Here is a 12,555-nt window from a genome sequence, read left to right on the forward strand (position 1 = left end):
TGAGGGCTTTATTTCGTTTATGGCACCGGTTCTTAAGGTCATGGTCGAGTATGGCTAATCCATACTCGATAAGGAAAACAAGTTTGCTAAATTTGGTGGCAGTACAATAAACGTTTCTATCACTTGATGGAAATTTTCAAAATTATTGTAATAAAACAAACTCATTCTAGATGAAAATGTAATGAAATTTATCTGTTGAAGCCTCTTTACACCTCACGACATTTTATTTTGTTATATGCAACATAATCTCGTTGAGGGGAAAAATAATACCTCTCCATTCTCGTGTTGTCACTGTGGTCTTGGAAAGGTCACATTTCATCGATACTCACCTTTGCTCGTGCACGTACGGATTAAGCGTCCTGTTGGCGGATTATATATGATGATGATCACATTACGTGTACGGTTAAAGTGGGTTCCGCTCAATCACACTCAGTTTGGTTTACGGTATACGGAAGTATCAATTGAGTGGTTGGCAATGTGAAATTTATATTCATTGTGAATGAAGAACTACACACGCCATGGTTTGAAGAGATTATTATTACAAATCAATGTATCGCTCAGAGGGTCCTTTTCAGATATTGGTGACCTAGAAAATATTTTGCCAAGGATTTTTTATTTTTTTTTTCAAATTTTAGGTTTTTGCATATATTTACAAAATTATCGTTTAAGGTTTAAGTTTTCATGAAGTATCGTGCGCTTCCTTTGAAATAATATCTACGATTCTTTTAATGTATTGGCAGGCAAAAAATGTTACATAATCTCGATGACAAGCCTTTAACAACCTGAACTGTTTGAGCACGTATTTCACATTGTCATATAAAAAGGCTTTAAACCGTATACTTCAAAGCGTTATAAAAATTATTTGCCCTCGGTCCTAGCCACCGAGGCTTTTGGCCGTGAAACAAAAAAAAACGCAAAATGATCGATGTATGGAAAATCGTCAATATGGGTCATTCCAGCTCAAACGGATCAGCACCGGAAACCATTTTTCTATTAGGCCCAAAATGACTTATATATAATTAACATCACTGAGATAATTGATTAAACTTCAAAGGGATAGCGAGAGAAGGAAATTGATTGAACCCTAATAAATGTTTATCGATGTCAATCATGTCGCACACAAAGTGAACGATATTAAATTCGCCATTTAATTACCATGGCATTGTTTATTATTGATTCAGTTGAATGACCAATCAACCAAAACGTTTATTTGGTCAATACAAAATAAATAAAAGGTTTTAATGTATTTTTTAATTCCATATTAATATTGATAGCCGGGGTGACTTTGATAGGTTTTAGTTTTTTTTTAAATACGTACGGATGGTATGGAATCATACTGACCGTTGTAGATGGTATGATTCCATACCAATGTCATCCCGGTTTACGGTATCTTACAACGTTCTTGGCATACTTGTTATGTCTGTAACATAGTTACCTGCGCATTTTATTCCTGAGGCCTTATGGCCTATCTACACCCACTTGGCTTAGAAATGTTAAGTAAAGTAAAACAAATAAGTTTAAAAAAAACTTACGGCCGTCATCAGGATTCGTCAAGTCAAGATTCTAATTTGGTTACGTTTCCATTGTAGAAGATCAGATTCATTTACATTGATTCAAATTCCTAAGCTAAGTGAAATTTTTCAAGTATAGTAATTGTAGATTGTTCATTAATCACCTTGAGAATCCTTGTTAACAAAATTTCACAGAGACTGGAAAAGAGTAAATTTGGTTTGAGAATAGTGTGAATTTGGCCATTTCCGGGTGGAACTTTAGGAACAATTGAAGCTTATTTTTTCTATGTCTTTCGCTAAACACCGTAACAAATAATTCTTTCGAACTCACTCAACAGCAGGTTTAAGCGCTTTCAAATCAAATCTGAAGTTTTCTTTTTTATAGAATAAATCCATACTGCATTACCGTTACAGGATAATTTTATTTCAGTCAGGAATTTTATCATCCAGCAAGGTAAATAAAGTCGCTGTTTCCGTTGTGGTGGGTTCACATAAATCGAATTGCAACTCGCGGACCAGCGGTTCACTGCTCGTAGGACGTCCGTACAGCTGGAGGGAGTTTATTTGTCCAGAAAAATTTCCACTACATAAAAGCTCCACCGCAGAATTGTTATTTGAGGAGTTGAGCTCGTACTCAACGAGAATTGATGTCTGTGTAAAAAATAAGCATGATGATTATTTGGTATTGATATCAGAATAAAGTTCAAATACCTCGTTGAGATTTGCGTGGAATCTCACTTCGAATCCTTCCACAAAGACTAGACTGCCAGTTGAGGTGCAGCTTGTCGCTCGAGGGCACGAAAGAGCTCCAATCAAGTGCATCGGTTGCAGTCGCACATCATCCACAGATATAAGCTCAGCTAGGACTTCCCTCAGGGCTACGATGCGACCCGGTCTAATGAAAATTGGTAAATCTGACTCCACTACGGTGTAGCTTAGGGGACGATCCTTAGTTTGGGGCAGTTCTTCGCCGGCCCATAGTTCGTAGAACTTCTCCGGGAAATAGATGTCAATTTGGGTCATTTGGGGCAATAAAACTGGGACCACCAGCAAGGAATCACCGATCATAAACTGCTCCCAAAGTTCGGCCGTGTAGTTCCGGGCTTCCTCGTAGTGATAGAACATTGGCCGAAGGTACGCCGAATCAGTCACGATCAGGGAGTTGAAGTACTCAATCAGAGCGAATCGATTTCGTATTGTGGCGTGCATGATTCGTTCGGCAAATTTGCTGAATCGATTCGCGGTTCGATCCGACGAGACTTTGAACAGTGGCAGCAGCGACCCAAACTGATACCATCGAATGCAGAGCTCTTCCGTTACGTTGTCCCTTGCGTTACCGCAGATTGGTGTTCCGATGAAGCTTATTCCTGCCACAGAAAGCCCGATAGCTCGGTTGACTTCATTTCTCAGTGATATCCATGAAGCTGAAACGTTTTGCGCTATTATAGCTGCCTTTGTTTGCATGTTGTATGTTCCAGTGATCAAAAGTTGATCTTCTCGGATCACACGTTGTACGGCCTGTACAGCCTCAGGACCAAGTCGGTTTTGACTTTTGATGATCATTTCTCTGTTACCAGGATATCGAACATCCCAATTTACTACTTCTTCCAGTGATGAGTTCAATACATCTGGTAGATAAGTCAGTTCATCTCGAGTAGGATACGTTTTATTCCCATCATCCCGCAATGCCGTTTCCTTCAAACTGTATCCATCGGCGTTCAAGTTTGCAATATAGCTCCACGCATCGTGCATCCAACCTCCTAATTCCAACCGTTCCGATCTCCAATCAACGTACGTAACTGTTCTATTACGAACCACCCCACGATACGATCCAAGCTTGGAAGAACTTCGCAGCAAAAGATCCCCAATCGTCGCATTCTTATACGCCACCGAACTCCCCGTAGGTTCCAGCACCATAACGACAGGCACCACAAACCTTTTCCCACTTCCCTTCAGCAGCAAAATCGTCTGCTCCAACTCACCACCGATCGCTGGAGGATCCGACAGCCAAAACAAGTCATCGTTGATGCAGTGCGAGTCGAACATAACCCCAGAGTTGATCAACCGCTGAATGTCCTCCCTCACAGTTTTCACGCTCGCATTCCTCGCGTGATCACAGACGTGCACTCCGTACGCCCAAAACGGCGGTCGGTACTGGTTCTGGTTGATCGTTTTCAGCTGCCGGTGCAGATCTGCCGGACTTGGGCCGGACAGCAGCTCGAGCTGGAACGAGCCGGTGAACTGGCTGCGAACTACGATGAGGCGCGACCGGACGATTTCGATTTCGGTTAGGCCGGGGGTGGTGAACACGACGCCGTTGTACTGTTGGCTTTGGAGGTCTGAAAATGGGAATAATTTTGGAAATTTTCATTTAAGTATTTTGATATTTTAGTATTTTAGTATTTTAGTATTTTAGTATTTTAGTATTTTAGTATTTTAGTATTTTAGTATTTTAGTATTTTAGTATTTTAGTATTTTAGTATTTTAGTATTTTAGTATTTTAGTATTTTAGTATTTTAGTATTTTAGTATTTTAGTATTTTAGTATTTTAGTATTTTAGTATTTTAGTATTTTAGTATTTTAGTATTTTAGTATTTTAGTATTTTAGTATTTTAGTATTTTAGTATTTTAGTATTTTAGTATTTTAGTATTTTAGTATTTTAGTATTTTAGTATTTTAGTATTTTAGTATTTTAGTATTTTAGTATTTTAGTGTTTTAGTATTTTAGTGTTTTAGTATTTTAGTATTTTAGTATTTTAGTATTTTAGTATTTTAGTATTTTAGTATTTTAGTTTTTAGTATTTTAGTATTTTAGTATTTTAGTATTTTAGTATTTTAGTTTTTAGTATTTTAGTATTTTAGTATTTTAGTATTTTAGTATTTTAGTATTTTAGTATTTTAGTATTTTAGTATTTTAGTATTTTAGTATTTTAGTATTTTAGTATTTTAGTATTTTAGTATTTTAGTATTTTAGTATTTTAGTATTTTAGTATCTTAGTATTTTAGTATTTTAGTATTTTAGTATTTTAGTATTTTAGTATTTTAGTATTTTAGTATTTTAGTATTTTAGTATTTTAGTATTTTAGTATTTTAGTATTTTAGTATTTTAGTATTTTAGTATTTTAGTATTTTAGTATTTTAGTATTTTAGTATTTTAGTGTTTTAGTATTTTAGTGTTTTAGTATTTTAGTATTTTAGTATTTTAGTATTTTAGTATTTTAGTATTTTAGTATTTTAGTATTTTAGTTTTTTAGTATTTTAGTATTTTAGTATTTTAGTATTTTAGTATTTTAGTATTTTAGTATTTTAGTATTTTAGTATTTTAGTATCTTAGTATTTTAGTATTTTAGTATTTTAGTATTTTAGTATTTTAGTATTTTAGTATTTTAGTATTTTAGTATTTTAGTATTTTAGTATTTTAGTATTTTAGTATTTTAGTATTTTAGTATTTTAGTATTTTAGTATTTTAGTATTTTAGTATTTTAGTATTTTAGTATTTTAGTATTTTAGTTTTTTAGTATTTTAGTATTTTAGTATTTTAGTATTTTAGTATTTTAGTATTTTAGTATTTTAGTATTTTAGTATTTTAGTATTTTAGTATTTTAGTATTTTAGTATTTTAGTATTTTAGTATTTTAGTATTTTAGTATTTTAGTATTTTAGTATTTTAGTATTTTAGTATTTTAGTATTTTAGTATTTTAGTATCTTAGTATTTTAGTATTTTAGTATTTTAGTATTTTAGTATTTTAGTATTTTAGTATTTTAGTATTTTAGTATTTTAGTATTTTAGTGTTTTAGTATTTTAGTGTTTTAGTATTTTAGTATTTTAGTATTTTAGTATTTTAGTATTTTAGTATTTTAGTATTTTAGTTTTTTAGTATTTTAGTATTTTAGTATTTTAGTATTTTAGTATTTTAGTATTTTAGTATTTTAGTATTTTAGTATTTTAGTATTTTAGTATTTTAGTATTTTAGTATTTTAGTATTTTAGTATTTTAGTATTTTAGTATTTTAGTATTTTAGTATTTTAGTATTTTAGTATTTTAGTATTTTAGTGTTTTAGTATTTTAGTATTTTAGTATTTTAGTATTTTAGTATTTTAGTATTTTAGTTTTTTAGTATTTTAGTATTTTAGTATTTTAGTATTTTAGTATTTTAGTATTTTAGTATTTTAGTGTTTTAGTATTTTAGTATTTTAGTATTTTAGTATTTTAGTATTTTAGTATTTTAGTATTTTAGTATTTTAGTATTTTAGTATTTTAGTATTTTAGTATTTTAGTATTTTAGTATTTTAGTATTTTAGTATTTTAGTATTTTAGTATTTTAGTATTTTAGTTTTTAGTATTTTAGTATTTTAGTATTTTAGTATTTTAGTATTTTAGTATTTTAGTATTTTAGTATTTTAGTATTTTAGTATTTTAGTATTTTAGTATTTTAGTATTTTAGTATTTTAGTATTTTAGTATTTTAGTATTTTAGTATTTTAGTATTTTAGTATTTTAGTATTTTAGTATTTTAGTATTTTAGTATTTTAGTATTTTAGTATTTTAGTATTTTAGTATTTTAGTATTTTAGTATTTTAGTATTTTAGTATTTTAGTATTTTAGTATTTTAGTATTTTAGTATTTTAGTATTTTAGTATTTTAGTATTTTAGTATTTTAGTATTTTAGTATTTTAGTATTTTAGTATCTTAGTATTTTAGTATTTTAGTATTTTAGTATTTTAGTATTTTAGTATTTTAGTATTTTAGTATTTTAGTATTTTAGTATTTTAGTATTTTAGTATTTTAGTATTTTAGTATTTTAGTATTTTAGTATTTTAGTATTTTAGTATTTTAGTATTTTAGTATCTTAGTATTTTAGTATTTTAGTATTTTAGTATTTTAGTATTTTAGTATTTTAGTATTTTAGTATTTTAGTATCTTAGTATTTTAGTATTTTAGTATTTTAGTATTTTAGTATTTTAGTATTTTAGTATTTTAGTATTTTAGTATTTTAGTATTTTAGTATTTTAGTATTTTAGTATTTTAGTATTTTAGTATTTTAGTATTTTAGTATTTTAGTATTTTAGTATTTTAGTATTTTAGTATTTTAGTATTTTAGTATTTTAGTATTTTAGTATTTTAGTATTTTAGTATTTTAGTATCTTAGTATTTTAGTATTTTAGTATTTTAGTATTTTAGTATTTTAGTATTTTAGTATTTTAGTATTTTAGTATCTTAGTATTTTAGTATTTTAGTATTTTAGTATTTTAGTATTTTAGTATTTTAGTATTTTAGTATTTTAGTATTTTAGTATTTTAGTATTTTAGTATTTTAGTATTTTAGTATTTTAGTATTTTAGTATTTTAGTATTTTAGTATTTTAGTATTTTTAGTATTTTAGTATTTTAGTATTTTAGTATTTTAGTATTTTAGTATTTTAGTATTTTAGTATTTTAGTATTTTAGTATTTTAGTATTTTAGTATTTTAGTATTTTAGTATTTTAGTATTTTAGTATTTTAGTATTTTAGTATTTTAGTATTTTAGTATTTTAGTATTTTAGTATTTTAGTATTTTAGTATTTTAGTATTTTAGTATTTTAGTATTTTAGTATTTTAGTATTTTAGTATTTTAGTATTTTAGTATTTTAGTATTTTAGTATTTTAGTATTTTAGTATTTTAGTATTTTGGTATTTTAGTAACTGCACCCATTTGGCTGAAAATTTCATTGACCCACAATAAAGATTAGAATTCAAAAAATCACAGTTCCTGCCTGAACTTTACTAAAATTTCATCAAAAGGGAAAATTATACAAAACTTTCTCAGATCTTGAAAATTTAATTGAAAATTAAAAATACGTAATTTGGGAACTTTCAAATAAAAAAATCGGGACTTTTCCCGTGTACCTATTTTATTCTCAAATAAAGTCCCTACAACTTTGCCCTAGAAAACAAATCGTTCAGAAAATCCTTTCTCAACACATTTTTGAATATTCAAATGTCCATTTGGTTTTATTTACCTACAAAATTGTATGGAAAACTGATGCAAAATGATTTTTAGAAAATGCATGGTCAATGTTTCATTGGAAGCAAAAAAAAAATTAAAATTGAAAATCTCGAAAAAATTGCTAAATTCCAGAGAAAAAAAATAAAATATCAATTTAGTTCCAACAAAAAGTTATTGTCGGTTGTCTGTTATCTGTCGACTTTTATCGATAATCGTATTTCGATAACTGAAATGTTTTTCATGCAGCAAAAACCAAACCACCCAAGCAGCTACTAACTTCACATTGACACGATTTAATACCTCATTTGTTCAGCACCCAAAACACCTCTTGTGTTCTCCTGTCAAAACCATTGCTCCTAATACTCACTGTATCCCATCACGGCGGGGACGGCCGACGCGTTCTGGCTGTTGAAGAGTAGATATTTACGGCCCGGCTCCAGCACCGCTTCGCCCAGCCCAAACATGCTGTCCACTCCCAGATGGAGGGTCCACTCGAAAAAGTTCTCCGTCACAACCAGCGGCCCGCGAGCGGTGGAGAAAATAATCTCGCCGGCCGTGACGTTGCTGACTTCGACGAAGAACGTCGGGCTGTAGATTTTGGCCTGCAGGTCACCGGCGTTCACGGTACTGATGGGTTGATCGGAGGAGGTGGTATCGGGTTGATTTGCGGTTGTGTCCAGGGTGAGTTGTATTCTTGATTGGTTGAGAACTCTGAGGTGAATGAAAATTTTAGGGGAGGCTGGTTTGTGGTACGGAGTTTGGTTTCGAGTGGGTGTCAACAGCGTTCCGTTGCGCCATTCCGATTGGACGGATTGGTATTGATGTTCGGAGGGAAGCGAATGGTAACAGGTTGACAGGCTGGTATAGCAACAGCCCAGATTGTGACATTCTTCCTTGGTACTGTTGGGGAAGCCGCACTGGATGTGGTACAAGGTTGGATGGCCACATGTTCCCGTTAGCAGCTGCCGGGGAGCGTGACCAATTTCTTGGGAAAAGAAAAAGAGGTAAGCGAAGGCCGGAATGACAATCGCAGCCACACCCAGCACAAAGAACAATCGAATAGTTTTGTTCAAGAGCAACACGTGGATAAAGGCAGGTCCTGTTGGTTATGAGGCCGGGGTTAATTGAATAAAGCAATAAAACGACGCAACGCACATACTTTTATCAAATTCCGGGAAATCCACCTCGTTGATGTCGGTGTCCTCAGTGGGCTCACGTTGCCGCAATGGCGGTGGCATCGTCTGGTAAATTACTTTTTCTCCCAAGAGATGATATTTCGAGTCTCGTTAGATGAATCTCACCACATCAGCGTAATTTGAAGCTTTCCAACACACGCGGTGAACGTCACAAATTGGAATTACTACGAATCCGGTGTTATACTATCATATAACCCAGCCCAGGCACTGTTTCAAGCACGTAATCCGTTTCCTAGAGAATCATCCAACCCTTCTGAAGCGTCAAAGCTTCGTTTACCAAACGAAATTCCAAACTTGGCGCGGTGTGATCCTTTTTCGCACGTTTAGCTTCCAGCTAAATCATCCAAATACCGTCTTGAGGTAAATGGATTAGGTTAGCGAAAGGAATTATTTACTTTGAGGATTTTGTCTTCTTCGCGTTCAAACAACGCAGCAACAGCACTTCCGTTTCCGCCAGTGGATAGCAGAAAATACCGATAACGTCCAAACCAAACAGCCAGTAAATCCTTTTAGCGAAATCACCGCACAAATCTCCGCCTCCCGCGTAAGACGTGACAATCGGACAATTAACGTTCTGCTTTGATTGGCAATAATTGAGCGATTGAGCTGGCGACCGCCGTCTAGCAAGCCCAGGCCCACCTATTTCTACTAATCTACTAATTGCTTGTCTTGTTCGGCGTTCTCAAGGAACGTTATCTTATCGACTGGTGGGGAATATATGGCACTTTTACTAGGTGGTAGGAGACATTCGAGCGATAAAGATGCCTTTGATGACTGTCCCTGGGAAAGTGCAGTAAAAAGCGAAACTTTTATCATTTATCGAGAAATTAAAAAGAGAGATGTGAGCCGGTAACATGGAGTGAAATTTTCGCAGCTGTCATGGAAAGCTTCACAGCTGCTTGACAGAAAGTTTAACTCCATGTTGCGCTTTTAATTTCTCGATGTTTGTATTGATTGAAGCAAAACGATTGCATGTTCATCTCCGATTACGTTTTTTCTCAAATTTTTCGCAAAGACAACCAACAAAAACCTCTACAATTCACTCGGAACTGTAGGTAGAGGTTAATCTAAAAAAAAGAGAAATCGATTTTCTGGAAAATTGTTTGAAAATTGCCAACCGAAAATAAGGCAAAACAAAATCTAGCATTCATTTATTAGAAGATTCAAAAATCGAATTTCGGACTGAACTTTATATATTTCATATTTATTTGAATTTTATTCATCGATGTTAAAATAAAATATTAGCACGAGTTGTTAGGTTTTTTTTCTTAAATTTTATAGTGTTGAAACCATTTTTCAAACTTTGTGTTAAATTATTTTTCAGTAGTTCGAAAACAAGTGGCAAAACTATTAAAACTTATAAAACATTAATTTTCAAGCCTTGGTGTAGAAATTTAGCAGGTTTCTCAGTATCAAATAATTAGCGCTTGTTTTTGAACTGATGATATCTTGACAAATATTGGATCGACTGTCTAAACTTTGGCCCCTTTTAAATGTTAAGCTTGAAATTTAAAAAATATGTTTTTTGAAAGGTTGAAAAATTTCACCTAGATTTTTTTTTTACGATTGAAAATCGGACCAATACTTGTCGATCTATCGTCATTTTAAAATAAGGTTGATTGAAGAACAACATAAAAAACTATGTTTTTAATTTATTTATCTTTTTTATGCTTCTCAGAAACTATATATCCGAGTTTAAAGTCTAAATATAATGGCAAATAATTAATAGAGCCGAAGAGCATTTAAAATCTGAAGTCATTTCAACAATTCTGACTATTTTTTCATTAATTTATTGCTTTAATGCAGAAAATTTGCCATTTAACAATATTTTTTTACCTGTTATGTACCCACTTTTCCTAAAGAAGACCTGGGTCCATAATCCGATTGTGGACCTGGGTCCATTATAGGCAAACTGTTATTTTTATATCATATTTAAGGGTGCACAGCAACCAAGGAAGTTGTTGTCTTCTTTTTCCAAAATTGACAAACTTACGGACCCAATCCTGCAACAATCTGATTGAAAAAATGAGCAAATTTTGTTGTAAATCGCTAAGTAGACAGTACTTAGGGGATGAATAAAAAATTATATCGATAGGTCCCGTAGTTTCCAAAATACTAAAATATCTGTAACAAAAATTGTAGTGCAAAAGTTCTGGTTGATGTGCACCGTTAACTGATACTTGATGTTATGATGCATTGTGTGGTTCGAATGATAAATAAATGATTATACATAATTTTAAAACGGTGCCTTCAATTGTACAAAATTTAAAGTAGTTTTCAATTGCAAACTTAATTCCACATTTGAAATGGCATTAAAAACAAAAAATTGGGGGCTTTTCAACGTTTTTGAAAATTGATATCTACGTAAAAAAAATCCATGTTATCCATGTCCAATAAATGTGGTATCAAAAATAAAGAAAAAAATAAAAAAAAAGTTTTGCTTTTATTTTCACGTTGAATAAGCTATTAGAATTGCGTGGAGCGGCCGTGGCTGACTGGTTACGGTGTTCGCTTTGTAAGCGAATGATTCTGGGTTCGATTCCCATCTGCTCCCAACGAGAAAGTTAAGAACACATGAATTTGAAATGATGAATATGAACGAAAAATCAAAGTCGCTCGAGGCGGGGTTCGATCCCCCGTCCTTTGGATTGGTAAGCAAAAATGCTAACCACTAGGCCATGACGACTTGGTGAGCGTGGACTGGAATTAGGAATACTGTTACAGAGAGCGAGTTGTAGCGCTATAACCACGGCAAATAGTGTCCAGGGCATTCGTGGAAATACAATGTCCCATCCCAGAGGGTCACGGAGTACCAAACCTTCTTAGCATGGTGCTCCCAACGAATACAACCAAATCTCGAAGCGTATGGTGGTGTGTCCCCACGCTTCTTCCTCCCCTGTCGATTAAGAATTGTGTTGTTGTTCGAACACTCAGTGCTCAAACTCAACCCAATTACGAGTCATCTCTGCGATACGGCTTTACGCAGTAGGCCTGGCCGGTTTAACGCTTGTGATGTTTCAATGCATTCTGATGCAATGGCGCACTACAAATGTTAATAAATGACAAGAAGAGTGCTAGGCGTCATCTAACCTAAGGCACTCTCCAGGATCCCTTCGAAAGATTGGCTGCGCTAGGGTCTGATTAGATTAGATTAGAATAAGCTATTAGAATTGCGTTCAGACGAACCAGTGATCAAAATGTCTTCTTTAGTCAAAAGAAAGCCCCCCAAGAAATTCTAGCCAATTTAAAAAATACAAATGAAACCCATTTCCGATTTTCTTGAAGAATTGCTCAATTGCAAAACTCAAAAAATAGGAAGTACTATACTTCACAACTATCCAAACTGCCGTAAAAATTTAAACCAGCAGGGGAAATAAACCCATTTTAATCACTCTAAGCCGTTCAACTAATTCTCATCACTTTTGCCGTTTTCGGCTATTAAATCAACATTTTTAGATGTATCAACAATGGAGAGTTTCTTGCTCACTTTTATTTGAGCTATTTTTTACTTTGGAACAGTCAAAAACACTTTATGTAAGCTGTAATTCATGACCAAAGTGCTGATAGGCCGATAATAGAAATAGGCTGAAAAAGGGTATAGTTCCCCCATAACAATATAACTTCAACTGAACTTGAAAGTTTTCCTTAAAATAACTTTTCTTATGACTATTTTTTGGAGGACATTGCAACAAAAAAAAAACAACGGCCTGAATGCGTTCGGCTGTTTATTTTGTCGAAATTGAAAATAATTTTGATTTGAACTCGATTTTCCATTAAAAAATCGAAAAGAAAAATGCATTCTTCCATCTTATATAATCAATAGCAAACACATTAATGTAAATAAATAAAAATTACAACAATTA

At 32.4% G+C, this 12,555-nt stretch overlaps 1 protein-coding gene across 1 annotated transcript; it reads right to left on the minus strand.

The window, feature by feature from the left end:
* Positions 1 to 1,913: 1,913 nt before the first annotated feature.
* On the minus strand, positions 1,914 to 9,326 carry LOC6032231 (lysosomal alpha-glucosidase). The gene is made up of 4 exons (XM_038264833.1): positions 8,656 to 9,326; positions 7,864 to 8,595; positions 2,223 to 3,850; positions 1,914 to 2,162 (listed from the first exon to the last, which is right to left on the minus strand). The coding sequence occupies exons 1-4, from the start codon at positions 8,732 to 8,734 to the stop codon at positions 1,938 to 1,940; spliced, it is 2,664 nt and encodes an 887-aa protein (XP_038120761.1). The 5' UTR covers positions 8,735 to 9,326; the 3' UTR covers positions 1,914 to 1,937.
* Between the last annotated feature and the right edge of the window lie 3,229 nt (positions 9,327 to 12,555).

This window comes from Culex quinquefasciatus, chromosome 3 (genome assembly GCF_015732765.1).
Source record: "Culex quinquefasciatus strain JHB chromosome 3, VPISU_Cqui_1.0_pri_paternal, whole genome shotgun sequence".
Lineage (NCBI taxonomy): Eukaryota > Metazoa > Arthropoda > Insecta > Diptera > Culicidae > Culex > Culex quinquefasciatus.